Genomic DNA, 25,201 nt, shown 5'->3' with positions numbered 1-25,201 from the left:
CATTTTAGATGTCATTTGAAAACCTAGGGCAGTTTTAAAGGTCAAGTGTGTGTTCCCTCTATCTAGCACCTCAGTATTTTCCTTGTCTCTTTGACCTTAATTTTGACTAGAAGCTCTTCTGTAAGGTAGCAAAAGATTTCAACTTCCAGAGGCTAATAGTCCTCCCAGAACCATCCTCATACAAATGCAGGTTACAGAACTGCTTTCTGAACCAGGATCACTTTTCTCTATTTCATGTAATATTTGCAGCCTGATTCCAGAAAATGCATCAAAGTTCAGAGACATACTGTTTCATCTTTGATACTCTGGAGCAGGAATTAATATCTGATTCAAACAAGAATAAACAGGCTATTAAAAATGGTCAGCAGTTCACAAACTAGTATTTGTTGCCAATTCACCAGGTTCACTGTTGTGTTTAAACATTTGATTTCTTTTAAGAATTCCCATATTTCTGATAATGGCCGAAAACAGGGAATTGATCCTTCACGCCCTGTATGGTATCTGACCTAGTACATTTCTAAAAAATACTGCATAAATGAATGCATCAGTAAATGAGACGCTCACAAAAACTGCTTAAAAGATTTAAAATTTAAAAAGGAGAACACTATTTTTAGAGAGGAAATTGAAGAAGAATGACTTAACATTTGTATTCTAGACAAAGTAGACTCTTAATTCTTATTTTCTTGGGACCTAAATTTCCTGTATTTTTACACTAAAAATATGAGATTCTTACAATAGGAATTCATTTTCTTGAGAGAGAGCCACTTACAGTCATCAGACATGCCATTCATACCAAATGGTCACCCTGCTAGAGTATTCGGGGAACATTGTGAAGTGATGAATATGGCTCTTGTCAAACATCATTCTTTATGTAAAAGTAAATTCATTTACAACTGACAAGGCAATAAAGAAGGGCTTTTGCTCGAGTTTTGACACAGGAAGACATCCAGGGCAGCTCAGAGACTTCATCCTCTGGGGCTCCCAAGAACAAAAGCCAAACTGTAGCACACTGATTACAGCTGGGCCTCCCGTCTGGTTTCTTGCACACGTCCACTGCCCGCAGCCCTCTCTCCTGGATGTTTTGCCAGGCATTTTCTTTATCCTACCTGATCACCCCCTGCCCCCCCCAAACTCCATCCACCCTGCCCCAAAGCACCGCTCCTTCTACTACATTGCCTGATGTGATAAATGATGCCACCATCTACACAGTCCTCAAGGGAAACCTGAAAATCCTTTTTAAATCTTCTTCCCATCACCTTGTCTCCCTTTGATCTGCTCAGTCACCGAGTTCTGACCTCAAAACCTTCTAAACACTGCCTAGATCTCTTCATCCTTTACCATCTCCACTTCCTCTGGATCTTGCCTGGATTATTGCCCTCATCATCATCTAATTCCCTGCTTATCATTTCATCCTGCTCTAATTGATCCTTGATACTAGCTTCAGAGTAATGTTTCAAATATGTAGATATGATCGTGTGGTTTGCCCTTTGTTCAAAACTATGTGACAGATATCAAAATAAAAAATGCAAAATGGGACGCCATCATCTTAAATGCAAAGTAGGACTCCATCATCTTCAAGATAAGGACCTCTGCATGGCCTTTGAAAGGCAGGTGTGGAATTTCAGGATCTGACTCTTGACTTAATCCCCTGTATGTATCATGGTCAATCATACCAGCCAAAAGTATGAATGTGGTCTCTCAGGACACATACATAGAAGGAGGTGATAGTTTTGTCATTCTCAACACTAACCAGATGACACTAGAAGTACTATATTCAGAAAAATACAATTGTGCCATGTTTAAGAGTATAGATTTTTAATGTAGGCAGCTAGAGTTCATTTTTTAGCTCTCTACTTATCAGCTCCGTGACTTGGGCAGGTTATTTAAAGTCTCTATGCTCCTGTTTTGTAGAGGTTCTGTGGCAACTAAATTAATTTAAAAATATATAGCACTGTTAAATAATAAATTTTAGTATTGTTCTGCTCATGATACTTGGGAAAGACATTAACCAATGGAGTATGGCCTGAGGAGGGGACTAAAATAAGAAAAAAAACTGAGATCATGTTATCTGAAAAACAGTTGGATAACATTCAGTTTATAGTTAAGAAGTATTGGCAGGATATTACAGCTGAATGAAACATCTGGAAAGCAATCCAGACTGTGAAACCAGGAGCAATAGTGGAACTCTAGGAAGGCAGAGTCCAGCTCAAATTATAGAAACACTTTCCAACAAATATAAACGTCCAACAATGGGTTGGGAAGGAGGGGGGACGTTGTCCCCAGAGAAAGCAGATTCCTCTCCACTGGAGTCTTTTAATCAATAGCCAGATAACTCCTCATTTAGAACATTCCAAAGGGTTAAAGCATCAGATACAAAGGGAAGAATGACCTCTAAGGATCTTATGAGTCTCAGATGACAAAAGGCTTACCATGTCAGTTAGCAGTGAATAGGTGTTTATAGTAATTGATTCTTTTTGGTAAATTCCATAAAACATAAATATTTATGTCGCTAACACTAGTTTAGGTTGGTTTGTCATTTAGTTTCCCTCAATAACCCTGTTTATCCAGTGCTGTGTAAACTCTAGATCTATGTATGCCACAGCAACTGAAACAATCTCCCTGGCCCAACAATTCATGATGGAATATTCTAGCCAAATGTACTCAAGTGGCAGCTATCCTTGGCTACTGCAGCTGCATTTCTTTCTGTTTCTTACAGAATTCTATTCCTTGAAAGAAACAATGACCATTTTTTTCCTCTACAATTTGTTTGAAGTGTTTTGAAAGCAATGTGGAAAACATGAGTTTGAGAAGAGCTTTATTTTGATTTTATGTATCAGTTTATATAAGGTGAGAATGTTCCAGAAAAAGAAATGGGTCTTTTGACCTTGACATAATTGAAGCTTTGAGATAAATCCATTAAAAAGAACTACCTGATTGATTTCCTTCCATTTGCCAATAATAATTCCATTTTAAAAATAAGGAAACAAGCTAAGGTATGCTTAATTGTCAACTCCAAGCCACATAGTCAATAAGGGGGAAAGCAGAGAGTCACACACCAATAAAGATGGAAAGCCTCCAAGTCTGCCTCACTTGTGCCAGGATCCTTTCCCCCACTTGTTCCAGGCTGATTCCCTGCATCCTGGAACCAAGCTTGTCTCAAATCTTGAGAGGACAGGAAGCCAGTATGTCATTCCCCATGATCCTGAACCACCTTTCTCTCTTGGGAACACACTATGGCCAGTCTTTAAATCTGAATATAATCCTTGGTGTTTGTATTTGCACTTCATTCTTTGACCTGGATTTGTCTGCTGGCTCTATTAGCCAGTTAGAACATTCCTCCCTGTAGCTCCAGCACTCTTGACCCCAACTCCTGCTACCAGCTGTTGGACTCTACCTTACCACCACCACAACCACAAGAGGGGTTTTCAGCTGGGGTAACAAGACACACCACACTGTGACTGGTTATGAAGGCCACCACATTAAAGCTGGTGCATAACTGGGGACCTATGCTGCAGCCTGACCTTCAGAACTTGGTAATGCTCATTGAGTAAAGTGACGTAAATGTGTGTCACGAAGGGGAAAAGATTAAGAATCATTGCTTTCAAGAAGAGCTTCATCTTATATTGTTACTTAGGGAGCAAAAAGAAAGTACAATGATGAATCCCAAAGCAACAAGTATCAACTCCTCCCAGACTTGGTTTTCATAGCTCTTCACTCTCCAGCTACACAACATCGACCCTACACTTCAGGAAGTTCCAACCTCCCACCCAATCTCCACCCATACTATGCTCACATCAATGAGTTATTCGATTGTCCTTCCCAGAAACTCTGCCTAATATTCTTCCCCTTCTTATCCTATCAATTCCCCTTCTTCTAGGACACCTTCCCTAAAGTTCACACATAACATCTTCCTTAAAGTAGAGCACATAGAGCCTGTGAAATCTTCCTTGGGTTTACCTACAGATAATAGAGAGCCATTGATGGATGTTAAGCAAGGAAGTGACCTGACTAAAAGTATGCTTAGAAAAAATACTTCAAGAGGAACTGGACTGCAATAAAGATTAAAAACAGAAGAGAAAATGACTTTTTTTTCACAGTCTGTAAATCAGAATCCAAATAAAATTCTCACACTACAACTGGTAAATAATGTTTTTTAAGTCTCATTTAATCTACAGTTTCCTTCTCTATCTTATCTTAGAAATTATTTATTAAAGACTCCAGGTTGTCTGTCCTCAAGGTCTCAATTTCACTGATTGCATCCCCACTATATTTTATAACATTTCTTCTGTTCTCTTTGTTTTCCATAAATTGTTCATTGGCTCCAGAGGATTGATCAGATTCAAGTTTGGGGGTTTCTTGACAAGACTAATTCATAATTGATATTGTGAGTGGCTTTCTTTTTTAATGATAACAGTCACTGATGATCAAAGTCTAGGAACTTTGGCTTCTTAAGAGTTGAAAAATGATAGTTTAATTCTAATATCCTATCCTCTTTAATTAGGTGAAAGACTTCTATAAAGAGAAACTTTACTTCACTAACTATTTGGCTTCCCAATGCTTTGGTTAATATTGAAAACATAGGATAAAGGATTATTTCCCTATACTGAACAATTTTCAAAGTAATAAGTTTGTTTCCTAGCATCTTCTAATGGTAACCAGTTAGTTTTTTAAAATAATACTGTGAAATCACAAATGAAACATATGTGCTATATTTCCATCCATTTTATTATTATTCTGATTGATAGATTGTTCTTTCTTTGCAACTTTAGGTCAATTTCTAAATCTTTTTGAAATGATCCTGATAGTCTTTGATAGATTCCTTGTTACTTGGTATGATTCTTCTTGCATAGCACCTGCTCTAGATCTAGAATCAGCTAAGGCAACTTCAACCCTTTTTAGGGACAATGCTGGCATTTTCACCAGCAATCTTGGTCCACTCTGAACACTGATTACATCCCTGCCCTCACCCCAGCCCTACACCTGTAAGTGACTTGGGAATGAAATGAGGGTCTGGCTAGTCCTCATGAATGTGAGGACAGATAGGTTTAGGCTCAAAGATGGCTGAAGGTCAGGAATGTCTATGACAAAAATTACTTGGTAATAATAATAAAATAATGGTATTACAATCTGAAGTGCCTATTTTGACATGCTATATGAAAATGTCCTGCTCCAAGGCAACTAACCAGTTAGGAAGCTATTCGAGGAATCCAGACAGATAGCATGATAGACACTAGAATCAAACTGACATGGATGTGAATACCAGATCTGCCATTTAAAAAGTTGTATGACCTTCAGATTATTTACTCTCTCTAAGCCTCATTTTCCTCTTCCATAAAATAGGGTAGTCGTCAATGTGATGTACATAAAACACAGGACTCATCACATGACAAGTACTCAATAAATGAAAATAATTATTGTTCTTGGTGATGTATTATTGTTGCAAAAATTGATGTAGCAACAGAAGGTAGATTTGGAAATAATTCAAAACACTAGCCACTAGACACATGTGCCTATTGAGCATTTCAAATGTGGTTAGTCCACATTGCCATGTGTTACAAGTATAAAATATGCACTGAATCTTAAAGCCTTAGTTTTTGTAAAAAGTGTAAATTATTCCATTAATAATTTTTATTTTATTACATGTCAATAATATTTGGGGTATATTAGGTTAAATAACATTTATTATTATAATTAATCTCTTGTTTCTTTTTATTCTTTTCGTTGTGACTTTTAGAAAACTTAAAATCACATATGTGGTTGATATTATACATTTATTGGACAGTGGTTCTCTAGAGACAGTAAGAAATTATATACAAGAATTTGGAGACTGAGTGATGAGGTATGAGGGACAGGAAAATCACTTCTTTCATTCATCCCTATATATTTAACATCTTCTAATATGAAGCAACTTTTAATCAATGCTTCTTAATGGATTGGTGTCTATATTTTCAAGAAACCAACCATATGCATTGGCTGCTTTTCCCTACTTGAAAAGAGACTGTTTGTCTGGGTCTTGATAACAGATGTTGGACAAGGTAAACAAATCAGTTCCTTTCAGGGAGAGATTTACATTGATTAGTACCCATGATGTCCCAGACTTGACATGTCTTTTCACTTAATACTGAAAATACTGAAACAATTTTTGGAGGCATTACAAACTTCATTTTTACAGATAAGGAAATTGAGATTTAGAGAGGTTAATTAACTCATCCCATGTCAGAGAGCAAGGAAGAAATGAAAGTAAGAGGTAAAAGTGATTCCCATCTGCCTCCTTGATCTATGCTGCCTCTTTTCAATTTGCATAGTCATTTAGAGGTAAATGTGTGGGTTGAAGAATAACTAGGATTCTAATTTCTGACCCTCACTCATCTTCTTAGGTGGTTTCTCTTAGTCTCCTAGGTTCTTAGTCCCAAATATGGAACCCAAAATCATATAGGCAACAAACAGAAGATTCAAGCTCTTTAAGCAAACTATCCCAAGGTATTTATATTATTTATATTGTAATTATCCTCAGCAACTGAATTATCATATCAGGTATTTTCCAGACAATAGTAAAATCATAGATTTAAAAAAGGACTATCTATCTAATTTCATATTTATTCACCATAAAGTCTAAATAGTTTGAATGGGTATTTCTTCAACTTGTAGCCATCAAAAAGGAATCACTATTTCTGCTGCTGATTTTTTTTCCCTTGTATCTATAAGTACAGTTCTTTCCACTGGATCAAAGTATGATTTAGAATTTTAAAAATATTTTCCTTCACCAGCTTAGTGCCTTTGCATTGTAAAAACCTACTTTTGTAATTAGACACATTTGCCTTTTACCTACAGTCTTAAAAAAGTTTAACTATCCAAGAAAACCCAAAACCACCAAGCCTCAATATTGGCATATGCCCTAGAATATTTCTGATATCTCTTCCAGCTAGTATTCAATGATTTTTTGGAACTCTATTTAAAATCCCTTCATTAGGATAATGGTCTTAATTTGGCATATTAAGTATATTATAATATATAAATAAACATTTATTTATATACACATAAATAAATAGCTACATATAAATAAATAGCTGCCAATAATGTCAGGTTCATTATTTTAATTAATCCTCACAACAAATATTGAGGGGTACATCATATTTCCATTTCATAGGTAAGGAAATTGAGACTCAGAGAAGTTAATTAGCTTGTATCCAATGTAATATTGATAGCAAAAGGGCAGAAATGGAACTTCAACTCAAGTTTTCTCTGCTTTCAGAGGTCATGGTTTCTATTCCATTTAGCAATTAAAGACAAGGATAAATCAAAGGAATGGTCCTGTTGGCAAAAAGAAAGAGCTGGAATACTCAATTTGGGGCTGAGAACAGCGAGTTCAGCAAGTAGAATTTTACGTGTATTATCGGTAGTCAGTTCAGAGAGCCTACTGGGAGAGGCCATGGACAAATAGAGTTCATTCAGTGACCACCACAGCTGGACCTATGAACCGTATGTTTTTGCCCCCAAAATATCTCTCTCACCAGTCTGCTAGAGCATCTAAAATTTCAACTATCATAGCTCCCCCTTGGGATAGAGTGATGGTTTAACAATTGGGTTAGAGATGGGCTGTATGGAGAGGCAGCCTAGGGAGTAGGAGAAATTAGTAGAAGAGTCTGTTGGAATCCTAACATCAAAACAACGTTTGTACCCAAGATGTCCAACTCTACAGCAATGCCTGGGTCTACAGAAAAACTTTTCAAGGATCACTGGGGGGCTTTCATTTTGCCTTCCTACTTGGCGCTTAATCTCTCCTCTGTCTACTTTACTAGTTTTCCCCATGAGTATTACTGAAGACTTCATTTAAGAAATTAACAGAATGTGAAATAGAAAGAAATTATATCTCACCAAAGACAAATTAGAAGTCAAGTCGTAGGAACAGACCTTGGCTGCAATTCTCCAAAGCGGAACGAAATAAAATTTTTCAGATGAAAGGAAACTTAGACTCATCTCTTTCAATTCCCTCATGTTATATATGAGGAATTAGAGCCCAGGAGGCAAAAGGGCTCTCAAAACCTCAAAAGAGGTTGAGAGAGCGTGGGTTTTGGGGTTAGACAGGTTCAGATTGAAAATCGGACATCATCACTTAATAACTCTGTAACTTAAGCCTAATTACTTGCTTTTCTGAATATTGCTTTCCTTTTTTGGTAAATATTGAGAGCTCTCCTACGGGTTACAGAATGAAATGAAACAATGCATATAAATGCATTATTTATATAGGTCTGGAGAAGAACCTCATACCTTTATGTTTATTATTGGCATTTCTAGTTCTTCTCTGTAAAAAAGCTATTATAGTTTGGCATCTTTGATTTTCAACAGAAGTAGAAGAATTAAACCACATTCACTGAGAAGAGATGGATGGTCTCAGCATAAATCTGTCATTTGTACCAATCTGAGGCACACGTGAGTTATGAGCAGGTTTTCTTACACCAGCTGTGTATGTGTGATGCCCAACAGAGTGAATGTTTAACAATTAAACCAGTTTTAAATATGTAGCATAGAAGGAATCAAACTGAACATCAGTTGTGATTATCCGCTTGAAAAGCTCATTAAGAAATGAATTATGGAATAGTGGACTAATTAAGCCCATGTAGAAATGTGTATTCCATTTCTGCATAAGACTTTTTTTTTTTAAATGACTCAAGCAGAAGGGCTTGATGTATTGGTATGGCAATTTGGGAAAAAAATTTCTACTATTTCCTCCAAATGAAAAACACTAACATTTACCAAGTGCCTACTCAATGCCATACATTATTTCAAATTATCTGCATGGTGAATCTTTATGATATCTGTTATTACTCTGATTTTCTTGATGAGGAAAATGACGTTCAGGGAAGTCTAACAATGTATTTAGGTTACATAATTACTGCGTTGTAGAGCTGGAATTTCAACCTGAAACTAATTTCAAAGCTTTTTCAACTAAGCCCTGAGATAGCCATTTTTGATGTAGATATAATGCAAAACTTACTTCATTACACACATGCATAATGATCTTATATTAAAGGCCCCCAAGCACACCCATCTGACCAGTCCATCCCCTCCTCTAGACCATAAGGTCCACAAAAAAAGGGTCATACGTGCTGTGTTCACCAACATATCCCTAACACCCAGCTTGGTGCCTGCCGTATGTTACATCTTCAATAATAAGTTTTTGTTAATGAAGAAATGAATACTGAATTAACTAAAAGAATAGAGTTCAGTTCCACAGTCAACTTTTCACGGGTGGCAACACTGAGGAGAAAAGGAGTGTTTTGCCTTTGTTCATACAATTACTCAGCTACAGAGTGAAGATCAGAAGCCCAGAGCCTCTGAAGTGCTAAGCTCAATGAGCCAAGTCAGCAGCAGGCTAAAGGACAGGTCCATTATTTAACTGGGGCTATGTCCTCCTGAAGCAGAAGTCAAACACATCCTGATTACATGAACAACAGTTGCCCCACATATGTGACAGAGGTCGCAAATAACTCCCACACCCACCTCTAGCCAGAGGAGTCTGTACATTGTCAACCCAGCCGTTGAAAAGTAGTCTGAAATAATAATTCATAGAACCCATTTTCTCTTATTTGATTCTTCTCAAAAAGGCCATTAGTGTTCAGCAATACACTTCTTTACCTCTACCACTGAGCCGCAAACAGAGCCATTCACTCAGGCTTTCAGGCATCAAACTGGGAAAGAAAGGTCTTTCACATTCCTGTTAGAAGGCATTGTCCAGAGACTTTTCTTTTTTTTTTTAATTTTATTTTATTATGTTATGTTAGTCACCATACAATACATGAGGAAACGATCCACAATTCATGGTTTTCGTATAACACCCAGTGCTCCACGCAGAATGTGCCCTCCTTAATACCCATCACCAGGCTAACCCATCCCCCCACCCCCCTCCCCTCTAAAACCCTCAGTTTGTTTCTTGGAGTCCATAGTCTCTCATGGTTCATCTCCCCCTCTGATTTCCCCCCTTCATTTTTCCCTTCCTTCTCCTAATGTCCTCCGTGCTATTCCTTATGTTCCACAAATAAGTGAAACCATAGGATAATTGACTTTCTCTGCTTGACTTATTTCACTTAGCCTAATCGCCTCCAGTCCCATCCATGTTGATGTAAAAGTTGGGTATTCATCCTTTCTGATGGCTGAGTAATATTCCATTGTATATATGGACCACGTCTTCTTTATCCATTCATCTGTTGAAGGGCATCTCGGCTCTTTCCACAGTTTGGCTACTGTGGACATTGCTGCTCTGAACATTGGGGTGCATATGGCCCTTCTTTTCACTACATCTGTGTCTTTGGGGTAAATACCCAGTAGTGCAATTGCTGGGTCATAGGGTAGCTCTATTTTTAATTTTTTTGAGGAACCTCCACACTGTTTTCCAAAGTGGCTGTACCAACTTGCATTCCCATCAACAGTGTAAGAGGGTTCCCCTTTCTCCACAACCTCTCCAACATTTGTTGTTTCTTGCCTTGTCAATCTTTGCCATTCTAACTGGTGTAAGGTGGTATCTCAATGTGGTTTTGATTTGAATTTCCCTGATGGCTGATGATGATGAACATTTTTTCATGTGTCTGTAGCCATTTGTATATCTTCTTTTGAGAAGTGTCTGTTCATGTCTTCTGCCCATTTTTTGACTTATTTGTTTTTTGGGTGTTGAGTTTGAGAAACAGTCAACAAAACAAAGAGGCAACCCACAGAATGGGAGAAGATATTTGCAAATGACACTACAGATAAATGGCTGGTATCCAAGATCTATAAAGAACTTCTCAAAGTCAAGAGACTTTTCAAGAGTAGTCCCCCAAATGATACTAACATTTAGGGGGCAGATAGAGAAACAGGAACCCAACAAAGAAATGGAAGGAGCAGCTAGAGAGTGAGAAAGAGAAACAAGAGAGCATTGTCCTATGCATCAAGTTTGTAAAGCATTTTTAGAAGTAAGAAATGACCAACAATATTAGGATCAAATTCAGTAAGCTGAGCAAGTTAAGTAAGATGTGAAGAGACAAGTAACTATTAGATATGCCCACTGGGAAGTCACAGCACCCTTTAGAAAGAGCAGTTGTGGTAGAGTGAATGTTGATTTATTATCCTGACTCCTCCATAGATGGTGCACTCCTTGGAAGCAGATAAACGGTGGCTTGGTGCCCCCATCACCCAGTACAGTGCCTGGCACCTACAAGACACTTAAGAAATGCCATCAAATGGACACCCAAATGAATTAAAACAAGACATACTAGTTTATTTTGAGAATAAAACATCCTTAAGACATTTAAAACTACTCTTAAGATGGACCAGTGTTTTCTAAATTCAATCACTAGGTCTAAAGTTATCACCATACATTTGGCTTCTCCCTCCAAAGGCCCTGAAGACAAAACAACTCAGTTCCTATGGAGAACATATAATTTGCCATCTGCAAAGATAAAGTGTCACAGATTAGAAGCATTCCTAAATTTCTGTGCTCAGAGTGACCTTTTAAGTTGCTGCTGTGATGTCATTAGTGTTACAATTTTACGCAAGATTAGACATGTAATTATGTGTTAAATAGTTCTGCTGGCTCCTGCTTGCTGTTTAATAAAGCAGAGTGCATTAAGAGCATCCCATATGCATAGCTCAAGGCCACTGATGCCAGAAAACTGCAACCGCATGCTCTTTCCCTGCCTCATATGCCACTTGTCCTTGTGGCTGTCACCTCAAGGCCTCGACATGGATACCAGTGGAGAAGCCACTGCACAGAGTAGGACTCAGAACTGTTACTCCCCCGCTGAAGCTTCTAGAGACAGGAGGAGTCTCCATAAAGGATTCAAATGAAATGAAATCAGAACCTGAGCGTTTGTAACAATTGTTTCTCACCCTGGCTGCAACCACGATGCAGAATGCCCGAACAGCTTTTTTCAAAATTCCAATGCCAGGGCCCCACCCCAAAGGTTCTACTGGTCTGGCTAGAGACCCAGTATTTTTTAGACATTTCCCCAGATGATTGTAATGTATGGCCAGGGTTCAGGGACGCTCTCTTTCTGCTCTTCTTGCTCAGGATAGGTATCAGAACTTAATGTGAATGAGGAAGTACTTCAGATTTTATTATCTTAGTATCTGAGAAAACTGTTTTTCCTCTATTGAGAGCCACTGACCCATAGGAAAAAAAAAATCAATAATCTCGATGTACAAGTACAAAACAAGTTAATTGGATTTTTTTTAAAAAAAGATTAAAAAATCCAGTCCATTTGCCATCAAAACTAATAACAGAGGAAAAAAGAAAGAAACTGATGTTTAGTATGTTCCTACTATGTGCCTTGATCCTACTTTAGGTATTTTGCATCTGTTATTTCATCAATCCTCGAAGCAACCCCGAAAAACAAATGTCACCATTCCCATTTTTACAGCTGAGGAAACAAGGACGTAGTGGTGTTCAACTGACTTGTCTGAAGTCACATAGTTGGGAGGTGGTGATGCCAGGAGGCAAACAAACGCATAGGCCCCATCTGGCTCTCCTGGGACCATGCTGCCTTTCTAAAGAAAATCTTACTGGATGATAATTCAGCGAGCAATAGAACTTTCTGCCCAAGTCACTGAAAAAAGACAGAGGGAGCAGGAGAGTCAGGAGAAGGAGCAAGAGGAAGTGGGAATAGGAAGGGGGAAGGACATCTGGAGCTCAGGGAAGGGTCAGGAAGGAGCCACAGCTGCACCCAGGAGCAGTGATCCCAACGCAGGAGGGCAAAGTCATGTCGACAATCATGTTTTCAAATGGATAGTGAGATGGTCGGGCAGCAAACATAACCAGGGTGGCGTTGTGTGAACTGCATCGTGCCATAAAGGTGCGTAAGGAGCAGCCCTGCCCTGCATTACCCACAGACTAGCAGGGGAGGCAGATTTGTGTACAAGCAGGGTACAGCATGCTTTGCTCTAACAGAGGTTGAATACCAAGAATTAAGAGCAGAGTGGAGGAAGCTGCTAACCTGGGTCAAAGAAAGGCTTCACAGAAGAGGTGACATCTGAGCCAGCCCCGGAAACAAAGGCTTTCATTCACCAGATGGGGAAGAGAGGCAGAGAGAAGGTGCAAACTGAGTCGAGGAAGTAGAAATCCACGAGGGGTGTGCTTGAGCAATGGAAAGAGGCCCTTTATAGTTTCCTGACCCAAAGAAATTGTTACAGTCTCGCGGATAAACTGCTGTCATCCAAGGCTGAGATAGCATCTTTTAGGGTTGCTGGTTTTCGGACTTCATTCGTCTGCAGTCATATGGTCCTGGCTTTGCCAGGTTCACTGCAAGTCCTAGGTCACTTCATGATGGAATTGGATCCAGGCTGCCTCGCGCTGCCCACAGCCCGTGTCTCCGCTAACGCAGAACTCTGCTGATGCTAGGATTCCAAATTACAAAGTTGTAGAAAGTGTCTTTTTGTCTCTTTATCACTTTCCTTATCACAACTCAAATGAGATGTTCCTTGTCTTAGAAAGTGAGCGGAGTTGAGGTAATTAACAGTTCAGGAGGACTGCCTTTGAGCTGAGAAAACCTCCAAACCAGCTTCCATTAACATATCCTGGGTGTTTTTTTGAAGCCTGGAAATTTTTTCAACTTCCACAGAACCTTTATACTGTTGTCCTTAAAGCAGCTACTCCCTTTAATTTTAATTAACAACAAACCTAGCAGGGTTTAAATAATAGTTTGTCTTTATGAAAGAAAACTGGGCTGGAGAAACTCCAAATCCACTTATTGGACTAACCCGAGGAGTCATTAACTCCTTTCCAACAAGCTTTAGACAGTTAATTAGAATGAATACATCTTTCATCTTCCCCTTTCCATATCGTCTTAAAACAACAGAGCAAGGGTGCCACACTAGAATAATGACACATAGTCTGAAAGTATCCTAAGTATATTAAAATCATTGCAGCGCCTTTCCCTTGGAATGATTTCAAAGCATTTATAATATGTATGGTGTGTCTATGAAATGCTGGTTAATAACGAGTAACAAGGCAGGACCTCAGTAATCTATTGCTTTACTTTAACTCAAGATTGTGTCACTTTTCCGTCTACTCCACATCCTTAGTCCTTTAGGAGTGACTAAGGTGAGCAGAAGATTCCGCCAGAGTCAGTGTTGAAATAACTTCCTGGAAGTTTAAGTCAATCCTCATTCTTATGGAGTAGGTCATTCAACGTAGATTCAAATCATTCTAATTTCCTGAAGGCTAACTGGCTTTAATAATGGATTTAATCTCTTATCTTATTTTATATGTTTTAAGGATCTTCAAAAAGGAACATAACTAACTAAATATCTCAGATCCAAGTCATTTAAAGAGCTAGCAGGTTCTACTTCTAAGCCCTTCTAAAACTGGTGAGGGCATCTGTTAGGTGTATCCTGTAATTCCCACCATTTATCCTAGGAGACCAGGGATGGGAGGATGACTTCTTGCATCTATATGGGTTACCAAGCCCCTGCTACCCCCTTGGCCTCTGTTCCGTCTATCTCCGATGCTGACCGCAGGGTTGCAGAAGGAGATCTATTCCTAGACCTAGTCCCAGAAAGGCAGTACACAATGCCTTGAATATGCCTAGATTCATTCTACCATTTACTGAATCACAAAATGTTGGAGCTGAGAGCAATCGTAAAGGTTCTCTGTTTCACACTTTCTATGTTACAGATTAAAAACAGCCAAGCCCTAGTAAAGTTAAGTGACTTTCTTAAGGCCACACAGCTAGGTAGTGACAAAATTGGGCCTCTAGCCAACTACTCACTCTAAGACCATTGCTCTGGCCCTTGCTGCTCAGTGTTTTCTGCAGACCTTCAACATCAGCATCACCTGAGAGCTGTTAGAAATGCAGAAACTCAGGCCCCACCCCAGACCCCACTGAATCAGAATCCCCATTGCTATAAGATCCCCCAGGTAATTCATATGCATGTTACAGTTTGAGAATCACTGGGCTAAGACCATAATATATCTTTCTACAGAGAGCATGAAAATTGGAAGCAGGCAGACATTGGTTTTGGAGCATGGCTTCACTTTTTCTAAATCTGAGCAAATATCTCAATCTCCTGGAATCATCATTCATAATCTGGAAATAATAGCACCATCCACCTTGCAGTTTTCATAATATCAGCACAACATAAATGTATGCATATACATCTCATGATATATGCATAAATAATATATGCAAAGTGCCTGACATGTAGTAGCTAATATATCATATAATAGCTAATATTTCCAGTCTCATGCCTCCCGTTAATATAGTGTTCAACCAGAAGGAAAGCCACAAGTGATTGTGAATCATGAAGAAATCACTTTCCTTCCTTCCTTTGTTCTATTAGCTCAATATTATTTTAACTTTCAGATGTGATTACAATTTCTATGATATTTCATGTTTCTAAATCCCTAGAAAATGGTTATTATGTAGAAAATAAATTATAATAGCTAACTACTTTCAGTGCTATGCTTGGAGATGAAAAAATTAAACCCATAAGCCAAATCCTAACCAAGAGAACACAACATTCCTCCAAGAGCTTGACTCTGGATCCTATAAACTTAGCCTCCGGGAGCCAGAGAGTATCTGCTTCATCTTCTGCTTCTGTGACTTCCTCAGACACTCGGCCACCATGGAACAAACCCACAGCTTTGGCAACAGCAGAGCATATTTAAAAGATGATGTTTTGTCACCAATATGTCACACCCGTCAGCATCAAGGAAAACAGTTTGAATAGGAAAGGAGAAATAGAATTTTAGTATCTAAATCTGAACCAAAATTTTGGAAAAATACAGTGTACTACAGGGTGTGAAACCATACTAAAATTAGATTTGTGGGGAAGGAATATGATGCTAACATCAATTAGAAAGCCATGTTTCCCTATGGCGGTGGCTCTCAACCCTAGCAGTGCGTTAGAAACAATGAGGAACCTTTCGAAAAACTTGATTTTAATGTGCAGCCAGGGTTGAGAAGCACTGCTCTGTAGCAACAGAAACCTGGCCTTATTTAAGACAGTCAGTCCACTAAAGCTATTGGTTGCTGTTGATACAGAGTTCCCAAACTTAAGGTAATGGATTTAACTTCAGTGTGTTCCCATCTAGGTCTTTCCGCCATTCCTCCAGGACTTCCACCATAAGGAAAGGAGCCCCTGGACCAACATCCTCTAAGATGTTTATATGGACCAGTGGCCGGACCTCTTCATCTTACAGACATGATGAGAAAAGGTAAATCACGGGGATTCGGGGGCTTTTCAGAATCATTTAACCTACTACCCAGACAGCATGCCAGTAGGAAAGCATGAGGCAACTGAGCTTTGTGTTTCACAAGTGTTAACGTGAGGTGGGCTCTACACTGAGGGAGTAGGCTTTCTGAAACTTTGGCCTTTCCCCTTGCACTCTCTGTGCAGTTTTGCAAGGGCTGTTCCTTGTCAGAAATGCCCTTCACCCATGCACATCCACACCCACTCATCACTTGGCTAGCTCCAGTCCTGCTTTCAGATATCCATTCACTCACAGCCTCCCACCGTCCTCTTGACCAGCACAGACTTTGTGGTTTACTCGCCTTTGAATTTCCAGCCCCCACCACTGCACCCGGCACACAGTAAATGCTCAGTAAATACTGAACCAAAATGATGAAAGTTGCATTTCAAGGACATACGGCAGGGAAGGAAAGCAGAAGCTATGTGAGGATGAAAAGAGGATGGACAAGTCCATGGAGCCCTCAAAGTCCTTAGAAGAATAGTCTGGGGTAAGGGAGGAATGCAGGACTGAGAAGAAAGATTGAAAGGCAAAGGAATGTTCATAAAAGACAAAATGACAATTACACAGCTCAGTCCAGCTCCCCGCCCCCACCTGGGTTTAGGGAATAAATCTATTCATAAAATTCTCTGGCCATTTTTAAATATTCGTTTTTTTCTCCATTTGTTTTCTTCTCCTTCTCTCTTTTCTCATTGACCTTACACTATTTCTTGGGTTTGGTGAAGTTTAAAACACCACTATCTATACCAGCATATTGCAACTTTGCAGAATCCAATAGAAACCAGGCTTGATAAATGGTGCTGGACACAAGAAGGGACCTGAGGGAGGTTTACGTGAATGCAGTTTTGAGAAGAGGTACTTTTATTTTTCCTTTTAAAGTATTACCCTACAGAGAAAATCCTTTGAAAAATTCTGAAACCAAAATTGTTCTTTGCAGTAACTATATATCACAGCAAAAAAAACTTGGAAGCAACTTTAGTATTTATAATAGAAAATCTGTTAAATAAATCATGGAATGTAATATATCACTTAGCACTTAAAAATGCTTTGACATAATAGTAACTGAAAGATCAAGTTGAAAAATTACATACAAACTATGATTGCAGCAACAAAAATATATATACATAGGAAAAAGCTGGGAAGGAAAAACGTTTTTCAGTTCTCCATTTTCCAAGTCTTTTGTAATGTGTTATACTATCTTAATTATGGGAAAAAGAATGATATGATGTTTAAGTAAAATTACAGCCCAGAAGGCAACTAGCATTTGAACAAAGTCCTAGTGCTCATCACAACACAAGATCAACTGAAAATTCCCTATCTTTGTTCATCTCAAGGTTTCCACATGCTTTTTCTCAATGCTTAATCAAGTTATTTTTCATTTGCTTTCAAGCCGAGTAAGTGAATCCTCTTTCAGCAAGATCTTTACTGTAAGACTAAAACTTGGTGTGTCATTTGAAAATTCCATATTTTGCATGTCATCTCATTTCCTAAATAAAAGAAAAAAGCCCACCGACGTGTGATGGTGAAAAATGGCAGAGGTTTTGTTTCCCTACAGCAATATTGTGACTTTCAGTGGCTAGCCTGTCTGAGGTTTTGAAGACTTCATCAGAGCAGGTGAAGTGTGATTTATTTCACCCTCTATTTATTCTCATTGAATAATTTAATTAAGTATATTTTGATATATATATATAACTTTTTTACAAAAAGATTAACACCTAAGAAGCAATTACTGTATATTACATGTTTTACATAAACTGCTCTCTTCATTTATAAGATAGAGATTATTGTGTCCACTTTACAGATGGGGAAGCTGAGGAGCAGAGATTTTAAATAACTTCCCAGGGTCTGACAACTAGCCAGTGATGGAATCAGAATTTGAACTCAAGGTCATATTCTCTCTCCCCTGCATCCAACCCATAGCTTACATAGGCTCTTTCAGACATGAGACACTTGGAGCAGCAGTCAAGGTCCAAGCCTGCAGGGGAGAGACTGTGTTAAATTACAGCTGAAAATTGCATATCAGAGGAGAGATAGTAAACATGTGGATATGATATATGGGCAATGTTTGTGGAGTTAAAGGTAGCCAATAATTAGCTTCATATTCTACACCATTAAAATTATATGAAACTCTTAAATTACTTACTTTCATTTTTTATTTTCAAATTATGATTCCAGTAACTATGAGATTTAAAATGATTACAATACTGACTATAAGAAATAATTTTCAGCAAGCTTTATTTATGGGGTAGAAATGCCAAGGCCCGTGAAATCAATCCGCCTGGTTTTAGCCTTGAAAGTCAAAGACAAATGGAAAAACAGCCAATGGATACAGCAACAGAATCTGCTACTAAGCCAGTATCCTTAGTTTGACGTTGGTTCATTCGTCTGTACCTCTCCCTTGACCAACACCTTCACCTTCACTGCCTAAGTCAAGACTCTTGTAGGATAGGAATGAGATTCTAAAAGCGATTTGGAACAGCATCTATTGCTCCCTTAAGATGCTCTTAGTGGCAGTGATCATGGTGATAATGAAGGTGATGATGGCTGATAATGAGTCTAGATAATTAAGGTCCTCAAGTTAATTACTTGGAAATAAATTACCTACATTGTCTGGCAGCACTGCCCAGAACTGCTGGTAATTGCTCCACCTTCACTTTCTTGTTCTGCAAACCTGGCCTCTGTGGGTCTGTCTGGCTTTTGCAGCTGGGTTCCTACAGCAATCCCAGAGGCCAGGCAGCCAGAAGTCCTCAGCTCCACTCCACACCACCTCTTTGCCAGACCACAGCCAAGCTTGTCAAGATACGGGCTTCCCTAGGATTCCTCAAAAGCTGGAACATCAGGAAATAGCCTACAGACAGGCAGAGCAACCAAGTGGAAGGAAAAGTCCACTGGAAATTCTGAAACCAAATGTCTTATGGCTCAAGGGAAGTTGAAGGCAATTCCGCATTTTTTTCATTCGTTGAATTCAGAGGCGGTCCTTGTTCTGATCGTCTGTATATGCAAAACCCTGATTTCTATCCTTACCCTGCATTCCACACACGAGCAATATGAGGGAATACTTTTTCATCTCTGAGCAAATTTCTTTGTTAGGTGAGCTTAGTTTAATCCCTAAATTGCAGGCGGCAAAATAAAACAGCAGCAACAGTAACTCATTCAGAATTTAAAGAAGGGAGAGTTTATCGGCTAAGGACATTACAGCTGAGTTTTTATCAAATATTCTTCGGATTGTTTTTATTGAATAGTGAGCTGATATAAAGGAATTTTTATCATGTTAACACACAAAGGATGATGAAATAATAAGCATCTGAGTACCCTTCATTAAGGTTAAAAAAATAAAACAATCAGAATTTTTTAAGCCCTTGAGGATACTTCCCTAATAGCACCCTTCTCCCTTTCCCAGCCCCTATCCAGAGATAACCAACTTCCTGAATTTTCTGTTTATCATTCCCTTGCTTTTTCTTCTTGAGTTTATCACATTTGAATCTTTAAACAATATATTGTTTACTTCTGAACGTTTGGAGAATTTATGTAAATGGAATCATGGCTTATGAATTACTCTGCAACTGACTTTTTCCATCAAACATTATGTTTCTATGATCTATCAGTGCTGGTGTGAGTAGCTATAACTCCTTTTCTCTGCTGTGTAGTACGCTATTATATGAATATACCACCATTTAATCATCCAGTCTATCGTTAATTGACATTTGCATTATTTCTAGTTCTTTTTGTACCAACAATGCTGCTAGAATCCCTCTTGTCCATATCTCCTTGTATACTTTGTACCAGTAATTCTTAGGATATGTACCTAATTTAGGAATATTTGGTTCAAAAGTATGCACAGCTTCCACTCTACCAGGTAATGCCATTGCTTTCCAAAGTAGCCATTAATGTGATTTCATCGCTCTACAACCTTGCCTAGGGTTTTCAGATTTTTAATTTTCATTAACCAAGAGGGCACTGTGCTTTCAATTTCCATTTCTCAGATTACTAATAAGACTTAGCCTATTTCCCTTGTTTCCCTTCTCTTTTCTGTGGAGTACCTATTCAAATATATAGTCATATTTTTTTGTCTTTTTCTTATTGATTTGTAGAAATTCTTTGTAAAAATTTATATTAACCCTTTGTCTGTTTATTGTGCACAAATAGCTTCTCCCAGTTTGATACTTGCTTTCACTTTCTTTATGGTGACTTTTCATAAACATGTGTTCTTATTTTAATGTGTTCTAAGTTAGCAATTTTTTTGAACATTTTGAAATCCCTTCCTACTCCAAGTTCACAGTCTCTTTAACATTTTGTAGGTTTGCCTTTCACAAGTAGATCTTTAATCATCTGAAGTTGACTTTTGAGTTTTGTGAAGTAGGCATCCAATTTTTTTTTTTCTCTATGGGTAACCAGTTGGCCCAGCACCTTTTATTAGATAGGATATCCTTTCCCCAGTGATCTAAAAGCACACAGGCATCATATATTAGGTATGTGTATGTGGAAACCTAATATATATTAGGTTTCCACATACACATGGATGTTTCTGGATCTCCATTTTGTTTCACTGGTCAGCTTTGTCTGCCTCAGACAGATACCACCCTTGAGCTTACAAATTTTATCTTTGTAATAATCTTGACACCTTACAGAACAAATCACCTACCTGTTCTTTTGTACTCAGGAGTATATTTGCTATCCTTAGATGTTTGTACTTCCGTATAAATCTTAGAACCAGCTCGTCAAGTCATACCTACCCTGCTTGAAATTTTTATTGAATTTCCTGAAATTTTACTGGAATTTTATGAAATCTATTAATCAACTTATGGAAAATTTGCATCCTTATGTATCAAGTCTTTCTCTGAATATAATTAATCTCTACATTGATTTGTCTTCCCTAATGTCTCCCAATAAAGTTTTATAATTTCTCTAAAGAGAACTTGCACATAGATCATTAGATTTATTCCTAAGTACTCCTAAGTACTGATTTTTTAATGTTTAAATTGTATTTTCTACTTTTACAGGCACATGGGAAGGGAAATGATATATCAACTTTTATTTCAACTATGCTAATTTTCTAATTAATTATAACAATTTATCTATAGATTCTTTCGTATTTTCTTCATAGTCATATCATTAGTGAATAATACATTTTTGCTTCTTTTTATCAGTAAATAAACCATTTATTTATTTTCTTTCCATATTATGCTATGCCATATATTAAATAAAACAGACAATAGTGTAACATCTTTGCTTTGTTCCTGCTCATAAAGAGGATCCTTTAAACATTCCACCATTAAGTATCAGGTTTACTATAGGTATTTCCTCTATACTCTTCACCATATTAAGAATGTTCCTATCTATTTCTAATTCAGTAAGAGTTTTCATCATGAATGGATGTTAAGTATTATCAAATATGTTTCTCTTCATATAATGGTAACCCTTTAATATGTTTATATAATATGTAACACTAGTAGATACTCAAATGATGACCAACATTATATTCCTGGGATAGCCCCAAGTTGATCACGATGTGTTTTAACTTTTATGTATTGCTAGATTTAGTAAGCCAACTTGTTTTTTAAATTTTTGCATTTATGTTTATGAATGAAATTGGTCCATAATTCTCCTTTTTGTGTTGTCTGATTTGCTTTTGGCATCAAAATTTGCTAACCTCATAAATAGGTTGTATAACATTCCATCTTCTTCTATACTCCAGAATGATTTGTATGATATAGGTAGAACTCACCTATAAAACATCAGAGCCTGGTATTTCCATTATGAGGATATTTTAAATTTATGGTTCTATTTTTTAATAATTTAGAACTGTTTAGATTTTCTACTTATTTCTGAATCAATTTCAATAAGCTATATATTTGTAAGAATTTGCTGTATATTTCAATAAATTATGTATTTCAGAGTTTTCAATGTCTTGCTATAAAGTTGCTTTAAATATCCTCTATTATCTTTCTAATCCATGCTGTATGTATCTATGGTTTTTTAATTCTTAATATTTTTTTGGCCCTTCTCTATTTTATTCTTGATCAGTCTTGTCAGAGATTTGTCTATATCATTAGTCTTTTCAAAAAATTAATTTTGAATTCATTGATCCTTTAATATAACATCTTCTATTACTTATTATTTCCCTCTTATATTTTCTTTTAATATATTCTCTTAATCTTTTTATAACTCCCTAAGTTAGATGCCTAGCGTATTAATTTTCAGGTCCCTTTATTATCTAATTCAGGCATTTAATATTATACATTTCTAACTATGTATTGGTTTAGTCACATCCCATTGGTCACTCTACAGTGTTTTTATTAAGTCCTGAATAGATCCTAAATTATCACATTTTATTCTATGACCCATGAGTTCTTTGGAACTTGATTTTTATTTCCATATATAGAGCCATTCTAGTTATTTTGTTGTTGTTGTTACTTATTCTTATAACATTATTGCAATAGAGCCAGATCATGTGGTCAACATAAAGGTAATACTTCTCAAAGGTGCTTTAGGTTATAAGGATACCTTAACTTATCTAAATGATTCACATAATTTTCTCTTTCCTTCTATATTTTTCACTAAGGACTCTTTATCAATTCCAATGTGCTAGTAGATCAGGTAAAAAATAAATAAGAATTGAAAATTAAGATATCACTGGGAAATTGTGTGATCTGGTAAGTTAAAGGCAGGACTAAAAAGAAATAACTCCTACTTTTGTTTCTATAATTTTGCTCTCATCTTGTGTCTATTATTCATAAAATAATCTTACAAGACTTCCTGGGAAGTCCTGTGGATTAATAAGTTCACAATAACATTAGGTTCATGGACAAAACCTTTCGAATTAATGACTATATTAAATCTGACTGTCATTTGTTCCCAAATTCAAAGCACATTTCACCCAATGGAATGTATACTTTAAAAGATTGGAAACAGAATAATAATTCAATTAATCAAACTGGACTGCATAAAAATGCACCTCCTAGCTCAAGGGGAAAAAAACGTGAAATCTGGAACTAATAGAAGAGGACATACATATGAAGAAGCACATCTCAAAAAGTCTTTGGAAGTCTTTCATGGACAAAAGGCAGAACAATGGCTGTTTTAATCGATGCCACTCCCAGTCTGCCACGTGAGATAGCGGGTTTAGAGTTCCTGGAACAGAAATATATAGCAACTCTGCTCATTTCAGCTCAGGTGGCACTCAGCAATCCACTGCCCCACAGAATCACCCCCATAGGATCTAACAGAAGACACCTTCCCTTGAAATCTAGAAATGAGAGCTAGTAGTGCCCGGAAAGCTTGAAGTTTTTCTAGAAAGAATATTAAATTTGTTGGTGGTAGAATCCAATGGGCACTGATAGGAGAAAAAAAAAAAAAAAGCCAGGAGCCTGTTCTAGCCATGGTTCTCTGGTTCATTCAGTTTCAATTGACCATTTAGCCTCCTTATGCTGGCTACCTCACAACCTAAACATATTGTAGTCATTTCTAGCCCACATAAAAGGAACATATGTTGTAACCGTAATAAATGCAAGAGACTGAGCCTGCAAAGATGAATGTGGTCTGGCTCTAATTCTTAAGCAGCTCAGTATTCATTAGGCCAAAATGATGTAAATATAAATATTCAGTATGTTAATTATTATGTATGGGAGTTTCTGAAGCATCTCCCCCAAGTAACTTCAGATATACAGAATTCTTTACTTTTATTCATATCCTCTCTATTTCTCTTTTCCACACCCTCCCCAGGTCCTCTCATAGCTCTGGACCTATCTTCCTGCCCTCTGTGTTCTAGCACTCTTGGTATCTTTTGTTTCTCTGAGGAGAGTCTCATTAAAACCCACAGTGTTACTTATTCTGGACACAAGTGATGCTTGGATCTAAATTTTCATCTCCTCTGCCACTCCTTTGTTTCCATTCCTTTTTATCGAACACCTGAAACATGGGGAGAGTTTCAGAATCAGCCTCTCCCTACCTCCAGACATAAACTTTTTTAAACAACCAGCCACACTAACATGAGGGATCTTTCTAAAATACAAATGTAATTATACCATTTCATTCCTTAAATTCTTTTAATGGTTCTTCTAACTTCAGAAGACACACAAGATTCCTTACCTCTGGCCCCTGCGTATGTAACCATCTTGCTGCCTGCCTCCCCCGCCCACCAGATCCTAGAATCCAACCACACTCAACTATTAATCTCACACATTCTGCCTGGATACCCTTCTCTTTCTCAATTGTTTGCTCATCAAAAACTCACTTCAGTCTGTTATAGGAGACTTAATCATTGCTGCTGAAATCAAGTTATGGCCTTCATTGGCACACTTCTACACCACCTTCCTGATTATAAAGCATAGCCCTGGGACAGTTTACTACCACCAATCTGTTGAATGCCCAGTTCACGGAATACCCAACACAGTGATAGTCAATTTGCCTGAAGCCACTATACAAAAAAAAAAAAAAAGCCAATTATTTCAATGAATTTCTCAAATTTAGCTATGTGCCAGAAACTCAATATGATAATTGTAACCCTACATAGTTCTATGGGTTAGCACATTGCCAAACTGCACATTATGCACAGTTCAACTTCTTCAACTTTCCCACAGCAGAGGTTCCCACCATTCTTACCCAGACCCCTCCTGTTGTAATAGCAGGACCAGAGCAGAGACAAATTGAACATTTTTTAAGATGATGTTATAAGGACCAAAAAAAAAACAAAAAAGACTTTTCAAATGAAACTTCACAGAATCTTCAAAAAGCTGTTAAAATTCCTGTCCAAAATTAATTACCATAACCTTATGAATAGTTAAAAGAAACAAATTTTGGTTAATTGATAAAATTGACAAATCTATCAAATTAGTCAGTATGAAATTTGCCATAAGAATCTCAAGGATGCTAAAATGTTAGGAAAACAGCAAATGATTCTAAAAAAGTTTTGAAAAAAATTGGTATAAACTGAGATTCTCCCAAATGAAACACTAAATTTTTGTTATAACTATTGGAAGAATA

At 37.5% G+C, this 25,201-nt stretch overlaps 1 protein-coding gene across 1 annotated transcript in view; it reads left to right on the top strand.

Annotated features, from left to right (window-relative positions):
- Positions 1-25,201, top strand: part of KCNMB2 (potassium calcium-activated channel subfamily M regulatory beta subunit 2) — a 224,409-nt gene that overhangs the window by 176,773 nt on the left and 22,435 nt on the right. Inside the window, exon 2 of the mRNA XM_028101080.2 lies at positions 16,064-16,186. Within this exon, the coding sequence (XP_027956881.1) occupies positions 16,131-16,186 (56 nt within the window). The 5' untranslated portion in view covers positions 16,064-16,130. The remainder of the gene's footprint in view (positions 1-16,063; positions 16,187-25,201) is intronic.

The sequence above is a fragment of the Eumetopias jubatus genome, unplaced genomic scaffold, assembly GCF_037043125.1.
Source record: "Eumetopias jubatus isolate StellerSeaLion01/CBP00866 unplaced genomic scaffold, mEumJub1_p1.0 scaffold_1, whole genome shotgun sequence".
Taxonomy (NCBI): domain Eukaryota; kingdom Metazoa; phylum Chordata; class Mammalia; order Carnivora; family Otariidae; genus Eumetopias; species Eumetopias jubatus.
Note: the sequence above shows the minus strand (reverse complement) of the source record. Positions and strands in the feature narration are given on the sequence as shown.